A 26,811-nucleotide genomic window follows, 5' to 3' on the forward strand; every position below is an offset into this window, starting at 1 on the left:
CCCTGGGCCTGGCTCTTCCCGGCCTCTGTACTTTGCCCTCACTGCCTGACAGATCCTGCTGTGGGCTCTGCTGAATGGAAGTCGCTGGTAGTCCTTGTCCCTTTCTCCAGCCGGGTATGTTTCCCCCCCTTTTTTTTTTTTGCTGTGGAATTGCCCCCTCCTCTTTCATCCGTCTCACCCCAAACACAGGATCTTTGAAGGGTTGCTAAATGGAGCCAGGCAGCAACTAGCACAGGGAAGTGCTCCTCCTGGGAAGAGGCATTGGCTGGGAAAGGGAGAGGCGGCAAATGCCCAGAGAAGCCTCTCCCCTTAGGCCGAGTGAGCAGGCCCAGCCAGAGGGAAGGGGACGGGCTGGCGACAGGCAGAGGCCCAGGGAGGGCGCACGAGCGCCAAAGGAGGGGAGACGGGTCTGGGGCGGCCGCCCAGGGCCGGTGCCCAAGGGACACTTTTCCTCCATTCCACAGTGCCCAGGCTCACTCTGCCTCTGGCCAGGGAGTACCTGCCTATCCCCCTTCCCAGCTTGGCCCCCTCCCGGCCCCAGGGAAGTCTCAGGACACTCGAGGCCAAACCTGAGTGCAGAGCCCCAAAGCGTGAGCTTTTCTAGGGGAGAACTGTTGGTCAGGGCCTCCAGCATTAGGGAAGGGGCCCTGCCTACCTGAGTCAGCGCCGGGCCTCTCGGGGTGGAGGCTGTCTTCCGGGCAAACGTGGCAACATGCCTAGGCTGAGTTCTGAGATCCAGGTTGAAGGGCCCATTGGATATAAGACATTTTTTTTCATCCTCATGTCCTGCCTTCTCTCCTCTCGATTGAGGACCTCAGAGCTGTTTAGGCCCTAATTCTGAATCAGGCCTGCTTAGTAACCTGCGTGTTCTGCCATTTGGTTCCAAATACTGCCTCACAGGGTGACCCCTTGTTCTTTCTGAAAGCTGCCTGACAACCGTGGTGTCTGCTTTCAACAGACTGGCCTCAGACCTTTGGGGCCTGCCTATGGTGTGATGTCAGCCAGAGCTTTGAGGATGTCTGGTGTTCCATGTCTTACTGTGTGCAAGGAGGATGGAGGTGGGGGGCAGAGCATGGCTCTAGCTAGATTCTGCTTAGTTGGCCCAGAAGGGCAGCTAGTCTTCAGCCCCCCACCCTGTTGGTGAGATCTGGGTCCAGGTTACATGGGCCTAGTCGAGAACCAGGGATGGGACTCTCTCTCCATGATAGCCACCCACACCCCTACCTCCTCTTCAGCCTTCAAAGAAGCTGCCTCTCATGGGGCCTTGGTCCAAGGCACATTTCCTACTAGAGACTTTCTCCTTTCTCTGCTTCCTCACCCTGTCCCACATCCCTGCTGTGGGAAATATCTCACAATGTAGAAGAGGCAGAAGGGGGTAAGAGAAGGACTGTGTCTTTTGAGTCCTGAGAGTTGGGTAGTTCGGTCCTGAAATGGGAGTGTGTGACTTTTAGAGCAGGGGATCAAAGAGCACGCACCAGTGTTCTGTGCTTCTCTGGGTCCCAGACAAGCAGAACCTTCTCTTTGACTGTCCTGGATACTTAGCTTGGAATCAGCCCTTCACAGCCGCCCTGTCGAGTCCCCTCCTGTGAAGGCTGAAGGTGCTGGTGCAGGCCAGGTGGCTGATGCTCAGCCGGGACCTCTGCCCCGCCGGGAGGGCCAATACCTAGCATCTCTTGGCCTCCAGATAGGCTGCAGCTGCCTTAGGAGGGCTTGACTGAGATGCAGAAGTCTTGTTGACAATGAGACTTCCGGCTTTGCAAATAGGCTTTGTAGTATTTAGGAACTAAAAATAATGGTATTCATGGTGGTTCTTTTTTGAGCATTGGATAAGGCATTTTACATATTTTCTGTCACCTAATGAATGTGAAATAGGGACTACTTTATCTCCACTTTACAGATAAGGAAACTCATGCTAGTAAGTGGGGGAGCCAGGACTGGAACCTAGTTCTGTTGGACAGAGCTCCTCGGCACCCACTAGACCATCTCCTGACACCCACGTGTGGGATCATCCCACGTCGGTCATCTTTTAGATGGTTTCCTTCCTGCTTTGTAATAATCTCATCTCCATCTTAAGGATGTTGTTGATAATAATAGAGTTAACACGTGTTGAGTGAGCGGCAGATTCGGGGCTTGAACCTGGCAGTTTGTCTCTGCATCTGTAATCTTAAGTACCCTCTCTGTCCCAGTAAGGAGGAGGGTTGTTGCTGTTCCTTGAAGTTCTGTGTGCAGCTGAGCCTCTGGGTGTGGGGAGGATGCTGTCCTGCTGGGCAACACAGAGCAGCCCCTAGAGCAGGAAACGTGGAGAGGGATGGGCAGAGCAGAGCTCAGGATAGGCAGTAGGGTTCCCAGATTTGGCTTCAGGGAACAAAGGACCCAAATCCTCAGGTAGACACTAAATTCTCAGGTAGACACTAAATTCTCATTGCAAAACTTTGAGGACTTGGGGACTGTCAAGACCCTGCTGCCTTGGCTCATATCCTCAGGAAACAGGAGAGCGACAGTTTAGGAGGTGATTTAGAGGTTGCCGAGGAAACTTTTCACCCATCTTCCTATCTTGGAAGTTGGGGCAGAGGGAAGTGTTTTCCTATTCATAGCCCCTTAGGGCTGAAAAGCAACAGGTTGGGGAAGCATGCTTCTTGCCAAGGAACCCTGGACAGTTCCTTGGGTGGTAGCAAGTCATTTCTTTTCTCTGTGGTTTTTGAGGGCTTCACTTAGAGCCAGAAAAGGACCGTGAAAGAAAGAATTTTGAGTCACACTTCTCTGGTCACCCTGCTCCCCTCCAGATGGTTTCCTTGAAGTTTCAGGGCAGCTCTGGATGGTTCTGCGATGAGGCTCTGGCAGCACTTTATCCCCATCGTGCTGGAGCAATGGCATCAGGTGTTCTGGAAGAGGCAAATCAGTGCTCTCGACCAGAGTTAGGCCAGATGCTTAACAGTGTGATTGTTCACCCGTTAAAGTGTACAGTTTAGTGGCTTTTACTGAATCCTCAGAGCTGTGTATCCATCACCACAGTCAGCATTTCATTAGAATATTTTCATTACTGCAGCCCTTAGTTGTCACCCCTAAGTCCCCTCGCCCTCTTCAGCCTCCTCAGCCCTAGAGTCTCTTTCTCGTCTCTATGGATTTACCTACTCTGGACATTTCAAATAAATGTAATCATATAGCCTGTGGTCCTTTGTGAACAGCTTTGTTCACTTAGCATAATGCTTTCAAGGCCCATCCATGTTGTAGCATATGTCAGTTCTTTTTTTTGTTTTTAAGTTATTTTCTTTCTTTCTTGTGGGGGGCGGGCGCTGCGTTGGGTCTCCGTTGCTGCGCACGGGCTTTCTCTAGTTGCAGTAGGCAGAGGCTACTGTTTGTTGCAGTGTATGGGCTTCTCATTGCGGTGGCTTCTCTTGTTGCAGAGCTCCGGCTTTAGGCGCGCAGGCTTTGGTAGTTGCAGCGTGTGGGCTCAGTAATTATGGCTCGCGGGCTCTAGAGCACAGGCTCAGTAGTTGTGGCGCACGGGCTTAGTCGCTCCGCGGCATGTGGGATCTTCCCGGATCAGGGGTGGAACCCATGTCCCCTGCATTGGCAGGCGGATTCTTAACCACTGCGCCACCAGGGAAGTCCCTTCTTTTTTTTTTTAATTGCCAACGAATATTCCACTATGTGGATATTTCACTTATCAATTGACAGACATTTGTGTTGTTTCCACTTCTTGGCTATTATGAATGTGTGATACTACGAATGTACATGGGTGTGCAAGTTGCTCTTGGGTATGTAACTAGGAGTGTAATTGCTGGATCACATGGAACTCTACATATAGCCCTTTGAGGACTGTACAGGTCTTCATACAGGTGTATGTTTTCATCTGGACCATACCTTTTTTGTGTTATGTTTATATACCTGTTGGTGCCAGTTGTTGTCATTTCTGCTTCCTCACACCCTTATTTGAGCTATGGGATATCTAAGGAGGGCAGAGGGTGGCCTTGCGCAGACCCTGTCATTCCATTTTTTCATTGCACAAGTATTCATTGAGCATCTACCCTAATCCAGTCTGTCTAGGTGCAGGGAGGTATCAGTGAATAAATGATACATGCCTGTCTTCATGAGCTTCCATTCTTGCCGGATAGACAACAAATCAATGTAAAGTGATACATGGTAAAGAGAAATGTAAAGTGTTGGGAGGCAGTGAGTGCTTTGCAGTAATTCTGATCGTGCTCCTGCGACTTTGAGATGTAGCCTTATCAAAGTGTGAACAGGCGACGGGGAGGACGGTAGACGGCGCTCTCCCACATGAGGTGGAGGAACTGTTGGGCTGTTACAGGGGATGTGTTGCCAGGCAGTGGAGCCAGTGATGGGACAGCTTAGGTCCTAAGCTCCAGCGCCCACAGGATGTTGACGTTGGACCTTAGGCTGTGCTCTTTTGGCGTGAAGGTGGGCGCTCTTCCCATCTCCTTTTATCCCCCTGCCTTATGATTCTTTCTTTGCATGCCTACCAGCCTCCTGGAGTCTGCCCCCATACCCCAGCCTCTTGCGTTTTTTGCAGAGAGCTAAGGGCAGTAGCATGGGGAACCGGAAGGGCAGCATACTCAAAGGTGTACATGTTTCTACCCTGCAGCCCACCTTGGGACACCTCGACTCCAAGCCCAGCAGTAAGTCCAACATGCTGCGGGGCCGCAACTCAGCCACTTCTGCTGACGAGCAGCCCCATATTGGCAACTATCGACTCCTCAAGACCATCGGCAAGGGTAACTTCGCCAAGGTGAAGCTGGCTCGGCACATCCTTACTGGGAAAGAGGTGAGCTTTGGGGTTGGGGACGTGGCAGCATCTCCCAACTGTTGATACCCCAGCAGGTAGTAGTGGGACTTCTACCACAGCCAGCCTTTTGTTTATCAGGCAGAAATGAGATCTGAACAGATAGGGGTGCTAAGAGTGATAGGGCCAAAAGGAGGCAGAAATATAAAGGAGGAAGTAGATTCGAGTCCTGAGTTTAGCCTGGTCAGAGAGGTAATCTTGGGCTTTTTATCTCTTGTTCAGGTAGCTGTGAAGATCATTGACAAGACTCAACTGAATTCCTCCAGCCTTCAGAAAGTAAGCACACAGTACCTCCTGTCCCTTTCTAAACCTCTGTCAGGAGTTAATGATCTGCTGACCCCATTTGGACCTCCTCTTGAACCCCTAATTCAGAATCTCTGGCCGTTTCACTGTTCCCACCATCCCTTTCCGTGGCTCTGCTATCTTTAGGGTTTGGGTTGGATCACCTGTGTTGGCTCCTCCTGATTGAGCTTCCTGGCCACAGGCACTGGCTCTTTTAGAAGTCTTTCTGCCCCTTTCCTGCCCCTTGGCCTACCTGTCTGACCTACGTCCTGCATCTTGTTTTCTTCTGGCCTGTGACCAGCCCTATGCAAAAACACATGTATATAGCCATTACTAGAAACACATGCAGTTAACTGTAAGATCTGAATGATCCAGGGGAGTGGCTCTAGAAGTACAGGGGTAAGAGGAGGCAGAGAACCTGCCACTGGATTCTGTGCCAGCTACATTTCAGAGAATGGGTATGGAAGGCTGGGGTTTTTCGAAACTGAACTCCAGTTTCAAGCCTCTTACAGTGCGTGCAGATTAATGACAGGTCCTCCCAGTTTTCCTTCTCACTTCTAGGCTTCTTTTGACTAACAGTTGCAGAGTCCTTTGCATGTAGTCTTTGCTAGGTGAGGTTGAACTTTTCCTTCCCTTCTTGACTTACAGTGGAAAACTGAGGTCTTACTTAGCTGGTTGGGGAACACTCCAGGTGAGACCACATATGTAGGAGTGAGAAAAGAAGGCTTTCATTTGCAGAGGAGGGACGGCTTACCAGTGACTGGTTGGTGTAGAACTGGAAACTGTCTGCCCTCTGCCCCCACCCTGGGCTCCGTCAGTTAGGGGAAGGAAGAAATCTCCCGTCAGGCTCCCAAAAAGCTGTCCCTGTTCAGGTCAGTCAGATTTCCTCATACTCCAGCTGACCCTGGCTCAGATTTTCTGACCTTGATTAACCTAGTTCTTTGCATCTTGTGGCAGATTGAGTTTTTCTTTTCATGAGCACATTGTTACTTGAGTTAGGAGAGGGCATAACCTGATGCTAACAGCCAACTACAGTGAGATTGGGAAGCTTGGGACTGGAGGTTGGGAGCTGTTGCTGAGAGAGACACTCACAGAATTAGTGTGAGTTGAGGTGCCCTGACATGCTGACAGCCAAAACCAAGGTGTTTCCTATTTTTTGTTACCCCTGGGATCCCCTCAAAGTTCTTTGACTCAAAGGAAACATGGCTGTCATCACCAGGGCTTCCCTGCTGCTGGGAGCTTTCCGGAAGAAAGGGAAAGAGGGCTACTCTTGACATGTTGGCTCAGACCCCACAGAGTAGAAGCCAGCTTGGTGCGGGCCATTTGGTCTTTGGAGCAGTTTAGCCTGCCAGAGTCAGCTAGGCCATCTTACTTCCCACCTCTTTTTTCTCCCTGCCTCTTCCTGACTGGCTGGAAGCAGCAGCACCAGACAAATGCAGCCATTTTTAAAGCCTTTGAACACACTCCATTGCCAAGGCCAGTCTGATTCTGGCCAAATCACTCTGTTTAAATTTGATCCCAGCAATGATCCCTAAAGGACAAACGCTGAAGAAGCTAACCTCTTCAGGGTTCTAGACAAGCTCAGAAAACTCCACGCTCTCCTAGGAGAACGCCCTTTCCAGGCCCACTATTGCCCCTGAGGTGGCGTCCAGGATTTTTTGCCTCTTCATCCAAGATAACTATTGGGCCTGGGAAGAAAGCAAGAAAAACCTGGGCCCTAACAAGAAAAGGGAGCCAAGGTCAGAATCAGGTTCTTGAAGATTGGAAAACCTGTCTCTTCTTTTCCTTTCCTTTCCTTTCCTTTCCTTTCCTTTCCTTTCCTTTCCACAAAAGCTCTGGGATCTCATTAAAGGAAAAAAAAGAAAGATGTGTTCACTTTTCCCCATAAAATATAGCCTATATTAGGTCTCCATACCTCCCCTCTCCTTAAAAACAAAAACACAACACAACACAACTAGTTCTGCTCCTTGTGCAAACGGTGAGGCCTAGAAGTTGCAAAAAACCCCACCTCCAGTTCTCTGGCCCCCGCAGAGGGGATGGAGTTCATTTCTGTCATCTTTCTTCATGGAAATGTATGGTTTGGAGTCCCTGATTTTGTTTCACAAAGAGAGCGTGAGTGTGTGGAGGTGGATTTGATTAAAATTGGCATCAGCTATATATAGGAGTGGCTTCTTCTGTCACCACCCCGAGGCCCAGGAGAGAAAGGCGTACCCACTAGTGCAGAGCCCTCTGACTTCTGTAAGTCAGAAGGTGGTGGGCCCCTTCAGAGGGGCCCCTTCAGAGCTCCCCTACCTCTTCACACAGACCAAGCTAGAGTCTGCCTTGTCAGTGAACTGTAGAAGCAGCTCAGGTTCTAAACGTTCATGTACGTGGGCTCACGCGCCCTCTTTCAGAGGCATGCAGCCAAAACCCGTCTGCTGTTTGGGGGCTGGATTTGGGGAGACAGCACCCAAGGGTGCAGCTGGCTCGTCCAGATGCTGCCCCTGAGGGTACAAGTCATGAGAGCCCAGCTTTCCTCGCACTGACCCTTCTTGCTCTCCTCCCCCGCCATGTCCTTCTCAGCCACTGGGGATGGGCGTGGAGGATCTGGACAACTACTCTGTTTCTTTTCCCTGCCTGTTTTCTCTTTTGGAAAAAGAATCTTAGCAGTGGCTCTGTGTGGAGGGGACCTGAGGGGAGCAAGCTGAGCAAGCATGACCCCTGGTATTTTATTTTCCAGCTGTTCCGTGAAGTAAGAATAATGAAGGTTTTGAATCATCCCAACATAGGTGAGAACCAGTCATCATTCCTTTCCTCTTCCCCCACAGCGAGGCTCCACTTCCCAGCATGTGGCCCTTCTCCCTGAGGCACATGGCCTTCTGGAGTCTGTAGTCTTCAAGGATGCCTCTGGGGAACCCAGCTCAAGGTCCAGCTCTGCCTCTGGAGCACAGGGCTGTCCTTAGTGGTGTGGCTGCCTCGAGAGGAACCTGTCTTTGGGAGAGGAGGAAACTTTGATTCCTAGGATGCCCCTGTACGTGTTGGGGCTCGATGTGTGGCCCCCGCTGCTTCTCTGACTCATAGCTTGGCCTTTTCTCTTGTAGTTAAGTTATTTGAAGTGATCGAGACTGAGAAAACTCTCTACCTTGTCATGGAGTACGCTAGTGGAGGTAGGTATGGAATTGCCTCTTCCTGCTGTGTCCCCACCTTCCCCAGCCCCAGCAAGCTCTGATGTAGACCCTGCCCCTGTCACTTGCAGGAGAGGTGTTTGATTACCTGGTGGCTCATGGCAGGATGAAAGAAAAAGAGGCTCGAGCCAAATTCCGCCAGGTGGGTGTGACTCCCTCCGTGGAGTGTGGGCCCGACCTCTGCTTTGGGGGGTTTGGCATACAGGGAGGAGCTGCCTGTCTGTAAGCGGCATCTGGAGGGTCCTTTGGGCTTTGCTTATCTATGTGGCTGCTTCGAACTCGGTCACAGGATCACAGCTCCACCAGCCCCTGTAGCCCACCTTCAGGTGCCCCTGAGCTGACCCCTCTTCCTTCCTTTCAGATAGTGTCTGCTGTGCAGTACTGTCACCAGAAGTTTATTGTTCATAGAGACTTAAAGGTAAGGCGTGCTCTCATCTCCAGTGTCTTTGAGTCAGGGCTGGGTCATTCACCCTCTGTTAACTGTGACATAACCATTACACCCTGAGTGTTCAAGGAAACACCAGCCTTTAATTTTTTGGAGATGATGAGGAAGCCCCTAGGGCTGCTTCTGACATAAGCCTTATGACTGGACTTAGGATCCCATTCCAGCTAGCGAGGAGAGGGTCTCTGCCATTTCACCTCTCAGCCCCTCACCTTCTGGTGCAGCCAGGCGTGGCAGGAGGGCTGCCGGCAGCCTGGCGGCTGACCGAGGAAACAGTGCTGACTGTTCCACAGCTGCGTCACAGCTGCTTTGCAGATGTGCAGCACACTCATCTCTTTCACTGAGCTGTTAGCATGTGAGACTACCTATGAGTCTTCCTGGCCCCTACGTCCTCGCAGATGTGACCATGATTAACCCAGGCCTGACAGGGAAGCTTTGCACAGCTCACCGCGTCTCTGAGCCTTCAGATCCCAGCTCTCACGTGGCTGCCTGTGTGAGGAGCGGCCTGCGCGGCCCTCCTCCAGCCCAGCCCAGCCTCTGCACACTGATTGGAGGCCTGCCCTGGAGTTGGTGGGAGAAGTTCTAACATTGAAGATGACTTCCTGTTTGTTCTTCCATTGCGCTCAGCTCCTTCCTGTCCGGTGCCTTAGTGTGGTCCACTTGGTTCCCTGACGTTTTCCTTCTTACCTCCCAGGCAGAAAACCTGCTCTTGGATGCTGATATGAACATCAAGATTGCAGACTTTGGCTTCAGCAACGAATTCACCTTTGGGAACAAGCTGGATACCTTCTGCGGCAGTCCCCCTTATGCTGCCCCAGAGCTCTTCCAGGGCAAAAAATACGACGGACCCGAGGTGGATGTGTGGAGCCTGGGAGTTATTCTATATACACTGGTCAGCGGATCCCTGCCTTTTGATGGACAGAACCTCAAGGTGGAGTGAAGTGCAGGCTTAGATCATGTGTACTCTCATTTCTTCTCTTGGCCTCTGGTTTTATCCCCGACCTCTCACCTTTGCTGCTTTTCTACATTTTTCCTGAGCCAGAGCTTCAGAGAAGGGCTTGCAAAAGGTAGCAGCTATTAAAAGCCCTCTGCACCCAGCGAAATAACCTCAGTTCCTCTCTTGAGGGCTGGGATAAATTGTATGTCCGTTCACCCCTCCAAGGTCCTCAGAATAGCAAGCCTCGGGCTGATCAAGCCAGAGGGCGTGGGGTATTTGACATCACCGCCTCTCGAGTGAGGTGCCTTGTCCCAGGCTCTCTGCCTCTTAACCATATTTCATTTATATCTGCCTGGCCAGTCTTAAGCTGTTAGGAGCCTGGATATTAGGTTCCTTCCCTTGGCCTTGGGTGATTTAAATTTCCCTCCTACAGGAGCTGCGGGAGCGGGTACTGAGGGGGAAATACCGTATTCCGTTCTACATGTCCACAGACTGTGAAAACCTGCTTAAGAAATTTCTCATTCTCAATCCCAGCAAGAGAGGCACTTTAGAGGTGAGCGGCCTGAGCCCAGCTGGTAGGAGGTCCTGGGTTCCCAAGGAAACCTCCAAGCTGAGTCTCCCTCTCTGCCCTTCCCCTTCCCTTTACTCCCCAGCAAATCATGAAAGATCGATGGATGAATGTGGGTCACGAAGATGATGAATTGAAGCCTTATGTGGAGCCACTCCCTGACTACAAGGACCCCCGGCGGACAGGTGAGGCTGTGCTGGGCCGTGAGGTTGAGCCTGCCTAGGACTCAGGACCAGCCTTAACTGTATGTCCCCCCACGCAGAGTTGATGGTGTCCATGGGTTACACACGGGAAGAGATCCAGGACTCGCTGGTGGGCCAGAGGTACAACGAGGTGATGGCCACCTATCTGCTCCTGGGCTACAAGAGCTCCGAGGTGTGTGCCCCCTGCTCCATTCCCCGTCTAGCCAGCCTCTCTGTCGGTAGTATCCCCATGCTTCTAGCAGCTATTGAGGGCAGAAGCTCATCTCTGAGTAGGTGTGCTCTCTACTGACTAATTTTAAGCCTCATCTCTGGTGGTGCTAAGGTCCCCTGGCTTTTGCTTTCACTAATTTCCATCAGTAGTTCAGTAGGGAAGCTGGTGGGGTCTGGGCCTGGGTCTGGGTTTCCATACGGGTGAGTAGATCTGGCTCATTCTGTGTTGGTTAGACTGGGTCTAGGTCATTCTGGCTGGGTCAGTTCTGTGTTGGCTCTAGAAGTCTCTGACTGTTTCGATATGTTTGTGTCTCTCTGTATCTGGAAGTCTGGGTTCCTGGGTGCTCTGTGTCTGTCTTATAGGAGTCTTGAGCCTGTGTGTCGCTTCTGCCTAGAGCTTGTGTCTGGGTATATGTATCTGTGTGCATGTACGTCCATCCTCCTGTCTGTGCATCTGGAGGCTTCGTGATTATTGTTCTGCTCGTATGGGTGCCCATGTCTGCGCCTGAATCCCTGGGTCTCTGTGGGAGTAGGGCCTTGTTCACCATCTCTGTGTCCCCACACCCACTCGTGGCCTCCCCGTCCTGCGCTCCTCCTGGTGGTGCTGGACGCCCTTTCTTGATTCTTGACTTAGCCTGCTCAGGAGGTGTTGGGGGGTGTCTCTGAGTCTGAATGTGCACTCTTATGTGTGTGGTGTGTGTATCGCACTCTGAGGGCGGGGTTCTTTTTGGGGAGGTTGGTGTGTCTTTGACTGTGTTTTTCAGGGTCTGTGTTGGGACTTGTCTCCGTGAGTGTTTATTTAGATGCACGTTGGTCTTGCAGGGGGTATGTCTCATGGGAGCCTGGGGTGGATTTGTGTCAGGCAGGAATGTGTAAGTGCGGTCATCCCTAGGCAACTGTTCATGACTTCTGCCCTCCCTTTTGTGTTCTTGCAGCTGGAGGGCGACACCATCACCTTGAAACCCCGGCCTTCAGCTGATCTGACCAATAGCAGTGCCCCTTCCCCCTCCCACAAGGTACAGCGCAGCGTCTCAGCCAACCCCAAGCAGCGGCGCTTTAGCGACCAGGGTGAGTACTTCTGGGAGCTGCAGGTGGGGGACTCACCCCTCTCCTGATGGGTTCTTGGGGCTTTGGATGACACAGCTGAGTTTCCATCCCTGTTCAGCCCTTATTAGTAGCATGTCCTTGGGCAAGTCACTTAACTTCCCTCCAACTTGCCCTTACCCATTCCCACTGTCCTCTGGCCCAGCAGCTGGTCCTGCCATTCCCACTTCTAATTCCTACTCTAAGAAGACTCAGAGTAACAACGCAGAAAACAAGCGGCCTGAGGAGGACCGGGAGCCAGGGCGGAAGGCCAGCAGCACAGCCAAAGTGCCCGCCAGCCCCCTGCCTGGGCTGGAGAGGAAGAAGACCACCCCCACCCCCTCCACGGTGAGCCACGCCCACCCCCTCCCTCCTCCTGGCCAGCCCCACCTCTCCTCCCCATCCTCCCGGCTCCTGCTGTGGGGCCTGCCCTCTCCAGGCAGCTCTTTCCTTAATGCAGACCCAGCTCCCTTTGGCTGCCTACCTGACCTTCCGCCCCCGGGGCCACTTCAGCTTGCTGTAGAAAACCCTGCCCCACAGGGTAAAAGCAAAATCCGCTCTTTCCCAGCCCGACTGCTCGGACTGCTCGCGGTGGAAGGGGGAGGGGGAGCAGGTTTTGTGAACCTGCCAGTAGAACACTTTGGTTTTCTGTGATACCACTCTGCCCTTTATTCCCCACAGAACAGCGTCCTCTCCACCAGCACAAATCGAAGCAGGAATTCCCCACTTTTGGAGAGGGCCAGCCTTGGCCAGGCCTCCATCCAGAACGGCAAAGACAGGTGAGCAGGCCTGGGCCCTGCCTGCCATATTTCCCGGGAGCCACCTCTCCCAGCGGTGACGTCTGTCAGCAGCACCGTCTTCCTGTCCTGCCCCCTGGAGTCCCATCCTGGCTCTGTCCAGTCCAGCCTTCCACACGCCAGCACCTCCTCCCTGCTCTCCCCACCCCCTCCTCCTCTCCCCTGTGCTCCTGTGACCGCTCCTTACGGTGGACCGAGTGTGACTCCATGGTCATCTCAGCTGCCTTCTTGCTTCTTGACTGCAGCCAGGGCGTGGCAACTGCACTCTTCTGGGCGTCAGTGCCTGAGGGGCCCCAGCTCAGGGCAGGACCGAGAGATGCCCACCTGAAGCGTGCACACATTGAGGGTGACTCTAGCTGTGCCCATGAGAGCAGAGCCCCCCTAACCTTGACCGTCATGTTGAGTTCCTGGCTCCTTGTCTTCTGAGCTTAATGAAAATTCCCCTTAGCAACACGCTGCTCTTTCTGGCGGTGACACATCCTTGTTCTTAGAATTTCTAGGAGGCCAGTGCAGCCCGGAGGCAGTTGCCTCCTGTTGGCTTCCCTGCACTCTGGGTCTCCTTCCCTAGGCTCTGGCCTGCCTCGCCTTCCTTACTCCTTACTTACCCTGCCTCCCTCGGCTCTGACTCGTGCCCCATTGCTGCTCCTGGGCCTGACCTGCATCCTGCCGAGGCTCCCCAGCTCTGGCCCTTCCCGCCCTGCCTGTGCTTCCTAACCGGAGCCTCCTGCCCCCACCCACCCCTAACCCAGGCCTCTCCACTGCTTTTGTCTCCTAGCCTAACCATGCCAGGGTCCCGGGCCTCCACGGCTTCTGCTTCCGCCGCGGTCTCTGCGGCCCGGCCCCGCCAGCACCAGAAATCCATGTCGGCCTCCGTGCACCCCAACAAGGCCACTGGGCTGCCCCCCACGGACAGTAACTGTGAGGTGCCGCGGCCCAGGCAAGTGTGCTGGGGCAGCTGATACACCTGCTGCCCTCAGCCCACCCCCACCCCTCCGCCCCCCACAATTTCTTCCCACCTGGGGGTCCTGCTCTGTTTTTGGCATCTTAGCCACAAGAGATGGCTGTCCCCTGCAGCCAGGAAGTAGAGGACACAAAAAATAGCTTAATGCCCCTCTTTTCCTCCAGTTCTCCCTCTCAGAACAGATATGCAAGAAGCCGTCCCGAGGCTCCAGAAGGAAGCCTTTTTGTTCTGAGCCTTCCTGGACTTCTTAGGACCCCGGGGACAGTCAGCATCACAGGGACTCAATCCTTGAGGGTTGGTCAACATTGTCCCCTTGAGGTTCCAGACTGCCTAGCTCCCAAGGAGCCTCTTCTCTCCATCCTGTACTGCTCCCCACACACGTATCCTTCCCTGCCTCCCCTCCCTCCCCCAAACCATCTCCTTCCCCCTCCACCCAAACATCTTCCTTACTGGTGTCCTCAGTGGTCACACCCCTTCCTTCTGTGTCCTCTGTGATGGCTGCCTCTGCCCTAGCGTCCCCCTTCCCTTTCCCACGCCAGGGAGCTCCAGATGCTCAGTGCTGATGGCGTTCTCATGCCCTGATGCATTTCCCCACCCCCCACCTCTTTTCTCACAGCACAGCCCCCCAGCGTGTCCCTGTCGCCTCCCCCTCCGCCCACAACATCAGCAGCAGCGGTGGAGCCCCAGACCGAACTAATTTTCCCCGGGGTGTTTCCAGTCGAAGCACCTTCCACGCTGGGCAGCTCCGGCAGGTGCGGGACCAGCAGAATTTGCCCTACGGTGTGACCCCAGCCTCTCCCTCTGGCAACAGCCAGGGCCGGCGGGGGGCCTCGGGGAGCATCTTCAGCAAATTCACTTCCAAGTTTGTACGCAGGTGAGTAGGGGGCCTAGGGCGGCAGAGAGGCTGAGGCCAGGCCTTCCACCTTGCCTGGGGGTGGGGATGAGGACACCGGGGGTTAGAGCTGGGATCAGGTCCCAGGGTTCGAAACCTCAGGAAGCCTAAGAAATTGAGTCTTTGTTGGCACCTGAGATGCCCAGACCCATCCGTCCCTCTCAGGCCTCCCCAACTCCTTGTTCTCTGGCCCGAGCAGATGGCCGATGCCGCCTCCTCTCTAGGAGAGTGTGAACTCAGATGCTAAAATAAAAGCCCCCCTCGTCTCTCCTGGGTTCCCATGGAAACTTATATTTGGTGACGCAGCTGCAAAGTCATGAGGCCTGAGCCAGGCTGGGCCGGCAAGGAGAGTTTCTCCTGGTCTCTTGTCTTGCCCCCTTTGACCTCCTTTCTCCCCACCCAGTCGGTTTTGTCTGGCTGCAGCCACTCCCCTCTGCCACGTTCCTCTGCTGGGGGGCTGGGGGTTGCCAGGATGAAGGCCATAAATGAAATAGCCGGTGGGGGCCTAGGATGGCTCCCTTGCAGCCTGAGGCACTCTGACGCTTTCCTACATGGGAACCAGGGTGAAGGTTCTCTTCGTGAGGTTTCTCACGCCTGGCCCCTGATGACCCAAAAGGACAGCGTTGATTCTTGAGGTGCATCCAGTAATGTGGCCTCTTGGGCTGCTCCCTGTCTCCATCCCACCACTTCCTCAACCATCTTAGTGTAGCTCAGGAAGCAGCAGGAGCCTTGGAGAGAACAGGTTTGCCTGCCCTTCCTCCTGCACTTCATTCCACTCAGCTAGAGTAGCCAAGCCATGCCCCTTTCCAGCCCCGGAATGCGGGTGTAGGGCTGCAGGGCGGGGCGTGAGCAGATGGGGATGCCTGGGACTCTAGTCTCGCTGAGCGGCTCTTCCACAAGTGGGGTAACCCTTGAACCTGTAAAGCCCACTCCCCACCTGCTTATCCACATACCGTCTTGTTGGTTTTTTTTTTATTTCTTTTTTTATTTTGTCTTTTTTTGTTTGTTTTTTTAGAAATCTGTCTTTCAGGTTTGCCAGAAGGTAGGCGTTGAGCCCGCTGTGTGTGCGTCTGTGTCCTGTGTCCTGCCTCCATCACTGACTCCCCTTTTCTGGCTCTTGCTCCCTCCTGCATCTGCTAAACCATGTCTGTGGGGTCCTCTCTCTGCCATCTTAAAGGGATGAAGACGGCCTCTGCCTGGGCGGCCCACAAGGCCACGTTTGCCCACTCAGGGCAAATGACTCTGAAAACGATGGGCCTGTCCCCAAGCAAGGGGGACCTTCTCAGGGAATTCTCCCTTTAAGATTGTCTCCTTCCCCCCAATCCCCTACCCTGGGTTTTGGTCACAAGCGCGTTGGGTTCCTTTTCCAGCCCTTTCTCGTGTCTGTGCATGCGCTCTGAGGAAGCTCCACCGGGGTCGAAAGTGCATCTGGGATGGTATCTCATTCTGGGTCTCCTGGGCTTCCCCTTCCCTGGTGCCCTGAACTTCAGGGCTGTGTGGCCTCTTGCCCCTGTCCTCTGGGATGGCAGGACTTTGGAGGTACTACAGGGACACTGGGGTCTCAAGACTTCAGCCTGACGCCTCCAGGCCGAAGGAGCCTTTGCCTCACGAGCGGGGCACAGCACCCCCTTCTGGCAGCTCCTGCAGAACTAGGCCGACCCCACCCCCACCCCAGCATACCTCCTACCTCCAGACGTTTCTGGATGAATCAGGCTGCGTCCTCTCTGGGCTGTGTTCTCCAGTTATGGCCTGTGACTTCCGAAGAGCCAGAAGCTGGGACATTCTAGGGCAGGGGCCGTCTACCCCTAAGCCCTGGCCAAACAGTGGGAGATCCCCCCTCCCTCAGGCGTCTCCCTTCCTGAGCCAGCTCCTGGCTGTGCCACTCCTGGCCCTGTCTTCATCCTCTCTGGTGGCCTGGGTGGGCCAAATACCAAGCTGAGGACCAAGGGCCAGGTTGGGAGCCCTGGTTCCCCAAGGCCGTCAGCCCAGCCCCTTTGGTGCCCCAGCTGACAGAACGACGGCCAAGACAGGGTGTTCAGGCTTTCCCCCTTCCACCCGCTGCTCGCCACCCAGCTCTTCACTGCATGGCTGGCTGTTGACTCATGGGGCCCCAGTGGGGGCCTGCCCTGCAGGGTACCTCCACCCACAGGGCAGGAGCCAGGTGGGGCTGGAGAGAGCAGCCAGGCTCCTTCCCCTGCACGGCCCAGGCTCCCTGCTCGCAGTGCACTTGTTTGCATTCGTGTGTCTGTTGTGTCTTTGTGTTCCTTTTACATGTGCTGCCGCTGCTCTCTCTCACTCCTCCTTACATCCTTGCCCTCCTCTGCACTCCCCAATTTCCCAGCTCCAGGCACCCATCTTCCAGCCAGGAGCTGGAGAAGCCGCTCAGCGGGGCCAGACCTCTTCCCCACCCACCCTCCCAAGGTGTCTGCCCTGCTCTGCCCTCTGTCCTCCCTTCTGTATCAGCAGATGGCCTGGCAGGCAGGGGAGTTATAAAAGAATGGGGGAGGTGGGCTTGTCTACAGCCAGCCTCAGGGCCCATCTCCTCCCCACCCAGTCCCAGGCACTGAGCCCCAGGCGTACTCAAAGCAGGTCCGGCCCTTGGCCGTTTGAGCCTCCTGAGAGAGACCTCTATTTAACGCCCCCCCCCCCCCGCCCTTCCCTCCAAGAGGACTACAGTTCTGAGACCCACTCAGGGGGCGCTAGTGCAGAAGCCGCCCTGCGCGCGAGCCCTGGCTGTGGGCTGTGTGTGCCATGCGTGTGCCCGCACGTCCACACCCTCCTCCTCCCCCGGCTCCTCCCGGCACCCGTCTTTGAGAGTGTGGGGAGGGGCAGGCCCCGCGTGCTGGGCTCCCTGTTGGAGAGGGACAGTTGAGCTGCCATGTTGGCCTGCTAGGTGGTGGGCGAGTGGCCTCTGGGCTTGGGTCCCGCCCGCCCACCGGCGGTACCTCCCCCGGACCCGCCCTCACAGAGGTCCCAGCACTAAACTCTCCCTCGCTCTGTTTTTTGAGGAACCTGAATGAACCTGAAAGCAAAGACCGAGTGGAGACGCTCAGGTGAGAGGGGGCCAGAGCCAGCGCCCGCCCTGCCCGGGCCGCCGGCCCTGCCACGAGCCTCCCACTCCTCTTCCTTCTGCCACCCGGCTCTTCCTCCCATGCTTGTGCCCTGTCCTCCCCCTCTTGGGGCCTCCCTTTCCTCAGAGGACCCCCACAGCCCCGCTGCGGTGGGTGTGGGCCCTTCTTCTCAGGTCTGATGTGTTCTGGAAGCAAGAGCCCTGCCTGGGCCGGGCGGTTGGGACTCTAGACTCCTACCCCTCGACAAGCTCCAGTCACTTCTTTCTGTCCAGTCTGTGAACTGCTCAGGGCGACTGAGCGCGTGCTCCCCTTTCTTCCCTGACCCTGCCCTCTTCCCAGGAAAGCATGGCGCTGTCACCTTGTCACCCCCTGCCAGGGGCTGGCTTCTCGCCTTCTCTGCCCTGAGAGACGAGACCACCCACTCCTCTGCTCCCTGGGCCAGGTCTAATGCTCCCTCTTCCAGCACTGCCGCCTCCCGGGCACCCTCCCGCTCTCCTCTCTGGTCTCGGGGTCCATCTGCCAGGGGGGCTGTCCTGTGGCTGGGGCGCCTGACGCCCGCCTCTGCCCTCTCCGCAGACCTCACGTGGTGGGCAGCGGCGGCAGTGACAAGGAAAAGGAGGAGTTTCGGGAGGCCAAGCCCCGCTCGCTACGCTTCACGTGGAGCATGAAGACCACGAGCTCCATGGAGCCCAACGAGATGATGCGTGAGATCCGCAAGGTGCTGGACGCGAACAGCTGCCAGAGCGAGCTGCACGAGAAGTACATGCTGCTGTGCATGCACGGCACGCCGGGCCACGAGAACTTCGTGCAGTGGGAGATGGAGGTGTGCAAACTGCCGCGGCTGTCTCTCAACGGTGTTCGGTTTAAGCGGATATCGGGCACCTCCATGGCCTTCAAAAACATTGCCTCCAAAATAGCCAACGAGCTGAAGCTTTAACAGGCTGCCGGGAGTGGGGGCGGCGGGGGCGGCCAGCCGGACTTAGCTGCTGGGGCCGGCGCTCCGCCTGCCCGGGCGGGACTGCAGAGACGGATTGGTGTGTCTCCCCTCCCCGCCCTTCTCAGTTTCTTCTTCCATGTTTGTGGGGGTTGGGAGATGGTTCTCTCCCCCCCACATTTACCCCTGCCCAGATAGTCCCCCTTCCCCCCTCTCTCCCACAGGAGGCAAAGGAAGGGGAGGGAGGCGTGGGGGCAGGGCTCCCCCTCGGTACTGCGGTTGCACAGAGTATTTCGCCTAAACCAAGAAATTTTTTATTACCAAAAAGAAAAAAGAAAAAAAAAAATCCCAGCGGCCACCTTTCCTCCCTGCCCCATTGGGACAGTCGAGACTGGATCTGTGGGGTTTCCCGGGAGGGTGGCTCAGGGCTGGAACACTCTCAGGCAAGAGTGGTGGAGTTCCCTGTCAGGCCCTCCGCCAGGCCCACTTTGGGCTTCTCCCCTCTCCTCTCCTTCCCCTCCAAGCAAACCACCAGAGGTGGCCTTCCCCTGACCTCAGGCCCCTGGGCTGGAGGCCTGGGCGGCTGGGGGCTGGGGGCAGGGGTGCCGCACAGCCCTGAAGCGGTGGGACTGGCGGCTGCTCTGGGGCTGGCAGGCTAGGCGCGGGGCTCGGCCTCCCTCCACACTGTATCCTCTGCCCCTCCTTCCCCAGAGGCTGGGCATTTCCTTCCACAAGCTGCTGTGGGGACTTTTGTTCCCCTCCTCAAAAAGTCTGTGCCATCTTCTCCCACCCCCTCCTGGGTAGAAGGCGGGGCTGACCCCAGGGCTGGGAGAGGGGAGGGGACCGCAGGGCAGATGGGCTCCTCGGCCCCCAGGGGGCCGCCTGGGCTGCTAGTCTCCGCAACAGGGACGCTGGGCATTCTCCGTTCTGGGAGAGCCTTTGTCTGAAAGCACAGCCCCCCTCGCCGTCCCTCTCCCCACTGCTCCCCTTCATTGGCATTAATCTGGGCACCAGCTAGTTCCATAGCAGTGACTTCCCTCACCACTCATCTCTCGGCCTTGCCTTTTCTTCCTCACACTGTCGCCCCTCCTCTCAGGAGACACTGCCCGGGGGGCCCCCGTGGCCGGCCGCCTGGTGGGAGGCTGGACAGGGCAGCAGGGCCGGGAGCCTCTGCCCTCCACAGGGTGGGGGGGACAGATAGGCCAAGTGACTCCCAGCTTGCTAACCTCTGCAGCCAGCGTGGGAGTGGCTGGTTATGGGCGCTTGGCTGGTGGCAGCCGCTGCATCCCTTAATTTATTTCTCTGCTGTTTCTGTTCTTGAGAAATTGGGGGAGGGGGTCCTGAACAGAGGCTGCCTCTACCCTCACCTGAGTTGTACATTTTTTGTGATGGGTTTTATTTTTTATTTTATTATTTTATTTTATTTTATTTTTTTTTTTGATTTATGATGACTCCACTCCTACTCATCACCCCACTCCCAGGCCTGGCTCCGTGGCAAGTCGAGCCCTTGGTTCCCAGGAAGGGGCCTCGCCAACCTCAGCCCTCCTGCCCCAAGCCCTGAATGCGGGCTCCGGCTCCCACCAAGGGCTCCCCCTCCCTTCTTCCCTCCCCCCTCCTGCCCTATGGAACAGCCCGGGTGCTCCGAGGGGCCGGGAGGGCAAGGCTTGGCTCCCAAAGGGGGTGGTGGCCAGGGGCTTGGGGGGGGGGGCCTCCCAGGCAAGGTGGCCCCTCCCCACCCAGCCCCCCTTCCTGCACTTAGTTTCTCCTCTGGATCAAACACGTAATAAAGAGAATGTTTGGAATCTGAGCTGCCTCCTCCTGTTTCTTCCTACCGGGCAGGGACCCAGTCCCCCTGGGCAAGATGTGGCCCAGCCTGCCTGCCTCGAAGGGGAGAACTGATTCCTGTCTGGGGCCTGGGGAAAGGCTGGTGCTGGGCGGGATCCCTATCCCTCCCCACCCTCATGGCACAGACAGGAAGTAAAGCCCAAGACCCTTAAACCAAAAGGGAAAGAGGATTCAGTGAGCTTGAAGGTTTTATTTATTTTTTAAAAACATTGAAAAATAAACCCATGTCTGCATATGTTCCCAACCCTCCTTTCTCTAAACTTCTGGGCGGTGGGCACAGTGGGCACCCTCAGGGCTCCTCGGCACTTTCCACCCGGCCCCCTGAAGACTGGAGAGCTACCTCTTCAGCCTCTGCTGCTGTCAGGCCCCAAGGAACCTTTCTGCCCGCTTCCCCCCTCCAGCTCCCTCCCCACCTCACCCCAGACTTATTGCTAAAAGAAGGGGAAGAGGAAGAACAGCCAACACACTAAACTGTCCTCTCTGCGCCCCCCCCCCCCGGCTATGGTCACTACCCCCTACACACGAAGGGCAGGACCCCTAGGCCAGGCCCTGGCAGACTAGGAGGCAGCCGTTCCAGTCCCAGCCAGGAAAAGTACCCTCGGGCCAGCTCAGAAGGCCCCAGACCCTGGCTGGGGTGGGGGTGGAGACAGGCTGGCTGCCAGAAAGACGTGCAGAACCCGCGGGGGTCCAGGCTGTGCCCCTGTCGGCAGCGCTGGGTCTTCGAAAGACCTGGCGAGAGCTCTAGTCTCTTCTGTCCTCAGTGAAGCTGGAGGTCCCCGAGGACGTCCGGCAAAGGGGTTCTGGAGCCTCTGGTTGGCGGGGGGCCTCGGGGCTCAGAGCGAGGGTGCTGGAGGCTCCAGGGGGGCTCCAGCCAGGGTGGGTGCGGGCTGAGGGCCGGGGCGGGCACCGTGGCGGGAGGCAGCCAGGGCAGGGCGGATAAGAGGTGGTGGGGGCTGGTTGGGGGCCAGCCGGGGCTGGAGGAAGCGGCCCTGCTGGAGTGGGGGTGGCTGGCGGAGCAGGGTGGGAGCCGTGGGCAAAGGTGGCCTCAGCAGTGGCGGCGGCTGGGACAGCGAGGTGGGAGGCGGAGGAGGGGGCGGCGCAGGGGGCCCCGATCGGGGTCCTGATGTCGACACAGATGTAATCTGGACCTGAGAGGGGCGAGAGAAGAGTGAGAAACCAGGCTCAAACACACCCTCAGCCCAGGCTAAGGACGGAGGCGGTTCCTCTCCTCTGTTCTCTGAAGCGTTTCGCTCTCTCTCCCCTTCTCACCTCATCGTCTTCCTCTAGGGCTGGTGCTGGCAAGGGAGCCCCTCTCCTAGCCTCCTCCATGGGGACCGGCGGGGCTCCAGGGGCCCCATCCTGCTCGGCCTCCCATTCCTGCAGCACCTCCTCCAGATTGAAGCGGCGCCGGTAGCTCACAAAGAAGGTCTTCACCTGGGTCAGAGTCTTGTTCCCAATCACCTCTGCAATAGCCCCAAAGTCTTTGCCATACCTACGGATGGCTGCAAGGGTCAAAAGGGCAGCAGGTGTGAATACCCCCTTAGAACTAGTTACTTCCCTGATCCTCCCCCTCTGCCCCAGCTCCTCGGAGGGCAGGAGAGGCTCCTGGGGCCCTCTATTCTCCCAAGTCTCACCCACCTTGTACTGCCAAAAGCTGCTCATCCGTGGTCCAGCGGGAGTTGAACTTGGTGTTGGCCTGGGGCGCAAGGAATATGTCCCTGAGACTCAAACATATGGGAACAGAGGCCCTGCTACCCAAGAGAAACTCCCCTTTCTGCCCCTCCTGCACCCGGACTTGAAGCGCAGCCTCACCTCGGGGGGGCGGAGCGGGTCGATGCCCCCCTCCAGGGCCTGGCGGAGGCTGCTGTTGGTCTGTTTCATGCTTTGCACCTGGGAAGGCAAGGCAAGGAAGGGACATCAAGTTCCAAGCCAGGGAGGCCGTCAACACCAACCCTCGCCAAGGCCCCACTGCCCAGCAAAGCTCTTTGCCACCCACCATCTACCTCATCTCTCCCTCACAACCATTCAGTAGGGGAGACACTGGGGTTTGCCCCTTTTCAAAGACCAGGTTTGTTTGTTTGTTTGTTTTTAATGTCCAGAAAAGAACACTAAGTTACCCAGAAGCCCAGAAGATGGGGCAGAGGCAGGCTTGGCATCCACACGACCTCCCTTACGCCTCCAGCTGCCCCCAATCATAGTTCCCAGCTGCCGACCGTCCCCTTTGCCTGGCCCCTTCTTTCCTCGGGCCCCCCACCTGGCGCTTGAGGGAGATGAGCTGGGAGTCGAGGCCTCGAAGTGTGAGGTTGGCAAGGTCCGGGCTCCCTGACACGGCAGTGAGGCCCTCGGGGCTCAGGTACATGCCCTTGGGAGGGCGCCGCCGAGTTCGCAGCGGATGGTGGCGGTACTGAGACCCCTGGGCCTCCTTCTTTCCTGGACCTGGGCGGGCATTCAGGGGCCGAGAGGGCAGAGGCTGCCAGGGAAAGGAGAGGAGGTGGGTGGTGCAGAGCCCAGGGAGAGGGCGGGCAGGCGGGCAGGGCCAGAGGAGCTCTGGGACCTCACCTCTCTCTTGGGGTCTCCAGTGTCCGGCTCCCCCTCACTCACGGCTCCTCGTCCCTCTTCAAGCTCATCACTGCTTACACGGGGGCCAAGGCCGGGTAAGGCAGGGGCCAGGGCCCCCAGGAGCTCAGTTTACCCCCACCCAGAGCCTCCCCGAGCCCCCCACCTGTCTTCTTTGTCCTTTCGGCCCCCCAGCCGCCGAGCCTGTCTGTCCATCACACTGGTCCGGCTGCGGGTCTTCTTCCAAGAGTAGTAATACTTCACCAGGCTGGGTATCAGCTTGTCAGGCAGCTGGAGGGGCAACGCCAGAGGCTGGGGCCCACCTAAGACTCTGGGCCTCGGGCAGGCTTAACAGAAAGAAGGGGCCAAGGAGCACTGGCAGGGGTGGAGGGCTTTACCATCTGCTGGATCCGCTGGAAACATTTGCCGTGGAAGCCGAAGGCCTGTTCAAACAGCACCTTGTCCTCTACCGTCCACTCGTCCGGGAACGGGGTAAAGTTGGCCAGGTCAGCCAGCGACTTCTCTACGTCATGCTTGTGCCACAGGAGCATGCCCAGTGCCTGGCCCAGGAGAGGGGACAACTCAGGCTCAGCTGCCCGCAGCACTGTCCCATCTCCACCCCAAATCCCTGCGGGGCCAAGACTCACCTGCTCGATGTTGTAACCATGCTTCTCCTTGGCCATCGCAATGTACTTGTCAACTGCAGGGGCGGGAGGAGCCAGGTCTTGGAGGAGGGGTTACAACCCCTAAGTCAGGCCTGCCCGGAAAGGGGTATGCCCCCAGGGGCTAGGCCCCTGAGCCTGAGCCCCAGGACAGGGGCTGAACCCACACACCTCAGCCTCCAGCCCACTTCTGAGAAGAGCTGGCTGCCAGCTGGCATGAACCCCAGGCCCCAGCTCCCAAGGGTATGCATGAGCCCAGGGTCCCACCCCACTCACGCTTGGCATCTGACACACAGTGGTTGGGCGACCACACCAACATCCCCTTCAGCTCCTTGTTACTGTAGCGTGCGGGGCTCTCTGAAAGGCAACGGAGCAAAGGAGGGAAGACATCATCAGCCTGGTGGCGCTGGCCTGGACCCACGGCCAGAGGGCAGCGGAGGAGTGGGGCCCGCGAGGTGAGGCCCAGAGGGGAAGGAGGGACAGAGACCCAGACAGGAAGGCAGAGCAGGAAAACTAACCATGCCACAGAGCCGGCCACCCACCCCCGCCTGTCCTTACAGTGGGCGCCAGCCAAGGGTTCCCCCAGGTGGGGCTCAGGGCCAAGCCATGGGCCCTCCAGTCCCCTCCCTTCACAGCCTGTCCTGCCACTCACCAGGCTTGCACTCCGGAATTACGGCCTGGTAATTGGTTCCAACGCGGATCATGCTGTCTGTGGAGCCGGTGGGGGGTGGGGGGAGGCAGTCAGGACTCCAGGGAGGGAGGGAGGACGGGAGGATGTGGCGGGGGAGGTGGCTGGCCTGGAGTTCTCCTTCCTGACCACCCAGGGCCCCCATCTTCCAGGAGGCTCACTTTTCCCTGATCTTCCCCTCAGTTACCCTCAGCCACAGAAGGAACTGGAAAAGGGAGAGACCTGCCTAGCCATAGCCATGGGGGGGTGGGGGAGAGGACAGGGGCCAGTTTTCAAGCCCAGGCCCAGCAGAGCCCTTTGTTCTGAAGCGGGGGGGGTGAGTTGGGGGGGTTGGAGGGCTGCCCCTAGACCTGGACCACAGCCCTCCTGCAGAGAATCCAAGGCTCCTCCCCACCACAGGAGCCCCACAGCTCGGTGTGGAGGTGTCTTTCCAGCTCCTGCCCCAGTCAGACCTCAGTCCCCTGCAAGGTGGCAGGGTACGAGGAGCCCAAGCTGTGAAAGGGAGGGACGCCTGAGTCCCTCGGGGACTGAGGGCAGGGAGGGGGCAGGCAGGACCGCCTCCTCGGCAGCTAGGGGCCCAGCCTCCAGATTCCCTGTGCCGGCTTGGGGGAGAAGCACGGCACAGGCTCCAATACAGGCAAGGCAGGAACCATCCGTATAATACCCCCGTGGTCGGCAACTATCCCCCACGCCCTGCTCCGCGCCCCCCCGGGCCGGTGCGCCTTTAACCCTAGGCCTCCGGGCTCACCGTGCGAGTGCTCCTCCTCGCTGCTGTCATCCTCCGAGTGGGGTTGTCCGCCGTTGGGCGCCGTCTTGGCCCGGCTGCGGGACAGGATCCCGGAGCCCGCGCTCGGCTTCTCCATCACCGAGGGCATTACCCCGCCCAGCTGCCCCGGGGGGCGCGGGAGCCTTCGGAGAGCAGCGGTCGTTGCCGCGCTCGCCTGGGGTGCCGTGCCCGGCCCGGCCTGGAGAGGTCGCCACTGAGGCTACGAGAGGCAGGAGGTCAAGCGTGGCTAGGGTCCGGCGGGGCAGGAGCCCAGCGGGCAGCCCAGCGCTCTCCGCGACCCCCCCGGGTGAGGGTGTCAGAAAAGTTTGTGTAGAAGTGGGGTACGCGGGGGATGAGCGCAAGGTCCGGTGGGGCTGGGGCGCGCTCGCTCTGGACGCTCCACGGAATTGGGGCTCCCCGGAGAAGTCTGGGCACTCTGCCCTCGGAGCGCCCTGGAGCCCCAATGCCCGCCTGCCCACGCAGTTCAGCGAGCGGGCGCTGCGGCGCGATTGCCACCCCCGGCGGGCTCCGCGCCTCTCGGCTGCACCAGGATGCCCCAGTCCCCGGGAGGGGACCCCTGCCCGGACCAGACCCCTGCCTGCGACGGCAGCCGGCGGGGCCCCGGCGCTGGCGGCGGCGGCGGCGGCGGCGGCGGCGGCGGCGGCGGGACGGCGCGCACGGCGCGCGGTGCTGGGGCAGAGTTGCCGGGAGGCGGGGGAGCGCAGCCGCGGGCGCCGCCTCGCACCCTCCCCGGCGCGCTCGCTCTCCACGGCGCGCTCGGGCTGCTGCTCGCTCGCCCGCTCTCCGCCGCCGCTCGCTCCTCGCGCACACAATGAAGCTGCTGGCAGGGAAGTAGTGCCGGCTGCGGCCTCAGCACCCCTCCCCCAGCCGATGCCTCCGCCAGCTGAACATCTGGCCCTGGGGTGGAAGGGAGGGCCCGGGGGGCGGGGCCTGGGGGCCGGGGCTAGACCTCCAGGGGGTGGGGTCAGGACCCGGGTGGAGAGCGCTTTCCTCTGCGGGCCCCCCGAGCTCCCAGACTTGCCCCTGGGGGAGACCACCCCCTACCCCCGAGGAGTAGCCGGGGGTCAGCCCCACCCAGGCGCACACCAGCCCCACACACCAGTGGGCTCGGGTTACCGCCGCCTGCCCCGGGGGCCCTGAGGCCGCCTGCCCGCCCGCCCGGGTGGAGCCCAGCTTTTCCTTCCATTTCCCTTCCTGCCAAGGAACTCCCCGCCCCCCTTCCGCAGGGGGGACCCCCCCCCTTCATGCGCCCTTGGGGGCCAGAGCGGATGGGAGGCCGGACAGGCGAGGAATGAATTCCTCCAAGAGCTACCGGGCCAAAGCCTGGCTTCTGGTGCATCTGTGGGTCCCCAGGGGTCACCTCAGTTCCCTTTAACTGCTGCAGCGCACACCCCAAAACAGTGGCACAAGGGGTTGCGGGATGGGGAGTGGGAAGTGTAGGGAAAGATCTGGACTGCAGGGTGAGGGAGGAGCTGGGTGTCCTCCCTACTGGGTTCACTGTCACCCCAGCTGGGAGCAGCATCCCCCTCCCCCAGGACGAGCACGGGCAGAGTGACAGACCGGGAAGCGGGTAGAGCGGCACAGACGGAGATGGGGGAGGGGGGTGGGCAGAGACTTTCAAAGCCAGACCCAGCCACCCTGCCAGGCACACAAAGAGCCAGCACACACACACACCGGCGACAAGCTGCGCCGGTGCCCGTCCCCGCCGCCGCAGGCACGTGCTGCCGCGCACACAGGCCGAAGCCCCCTCCCACCCGTCGCCCCTCCCACCCGAGCCCCAGACTTCTAGACACACCTCCACCCGGGCACGCCCCGCTGTGCCCAGACTGAGCCGAGCTTGCGCTCGCACCCTCCTCTCCCTTCCCTTCCTCGGCCACTCAGTAATCAGATTCCTAAATTTAGAAGCAACCCAGGGCCCAGCCAGGGAT

The 26,811-nt window shown here is 58.1% G+C and overlaps 2 protein-coding genes across 6 annotated transcripts in view; one reads left to right on the forward strand and one right to left on the reverse strand.

Annotated features, from left to right (window-relative positions):
- The window catches only part of MARK2 (microtubule affinity regulating kinase 2), a 58,014-nt gene extending 37,886 nt beyond the window's left edge, over positions 1–20,128 (forward strand). Inside the window, exons 2-19 of one of the 4 annotated variants that reach the window (XM_082843796.1) lie at positions 4,604–4,783; positions 5,024–5,077; positions 7,803–7,851; positions 8,164–8,229; positions 8,319–8,389; positions 8,609–8,665; positions 9,384–9,620; positions 10,060–10,179; positions 10,280–10,379; positions 10,457–10,569; positions 11,543–11,675; positions 11,860–12,038; positions 12,372–12,469; positions 13,263–13,430; positions 14,065–14,322; positions 15,356–15,382; positions 17,349–17,393; positions 17,988–20,128. In XM_082843796.1, the coding sequence (XP_082699922.1) occupies positions 4,604–4,783; positions 5,024–5,077; positions 7,803–7,851; positions 8,164–8,229; positions 8,319–8,389; positions 8,609–8,665; positions 9,384–9,620; positions 10,060–10,179; positions 10,280–10,379; positions 10,457–10,569; positions 11,543–11,675; positions 11,860–12,038; positions 12,372–12,469; positions 13,263–13,430; positions 14,065–14,322; positions 15,356–15,382; positions 17,349–17,393; positions 17,988–18,348 (2,316 nt within the window). In that variant the 3' untranslated portion in view covers positions 18,349–20,128. The remainder of the gene's footprint in view (positions 1–4,603; positions 4,784–5,023; positions 5,078–7,802; positions 7,852–8,163; positions 8,230–8,318; positions 8,390–8,608; positions 8,666–9,383; positions 9,621–10,059; positions 10,180–10,279; positions 10,380–10,456; positions 10,570–11,542; positions 11,676–11,859; positions 12,039–12,371; positions 12,470–13,262; positions 13,431–14,064; positions 14,323–15,355; positions 15,383–17,348; positions 17,394–17,987) is intronic. The other 3 variants (XM_082843797.1, XM_082843794.1, XM_082843795.1) reach the window with 3 other exon arrangements.
- Positions 20,129–20,931: 803 nt separating this feature from the next.
- Positions 20,932–24,971, reverse strand: RCOR2 (REST corepressor 2; the record flags this gene model as incomplete). Of its 2 annotated transcripts, XM_082845429.1 has the most annotated exons (12): positions 21,024–21,338; positions 21,460–21,692; positions 21,829–21,886; positions 22,003–22,080; positions 22,445–22,660; positions 22,750–22,819; positions 22,913–23,037; positions 23,145–23,306; positions 23,394–23,446; positions 23,685–23,765; positions 24,061–24,117; positions 24,845–24,971. In XM_082845429.1, 12 exons carry the CDS (start codon positions 24,969–24,971, stop codon positions 21,024–21,026), a joined length of 1,575 nt encoding a protein of 524 aa, XP_082701555.1. The 2 variants fall into 2 exon arrangements, with proteins under 2 accessions (XP_082701556.1, XP_082701555.1); XM_082845430.1 differs by lacking the exon at positions 21,460–21,692 and having other exon boundaries at positions 20,932–21,338.
- Between the last annotated feature and the right edge of the window lie 1,840 nt (positions 24,972–26,811).

The sequence above is a fragment of the Leucopleurus acutus genome (assembly GCF_964270905.1).
Source record: "Leucopleurus acutus genome assembly, chromosome: 8".
Lineage (NCBI taxonomy): Eukaryota > Metazoa > Chordata > Mammalia > Artiodactyla > Delphinidae > Leucopleurus > Leucopleurus acutus.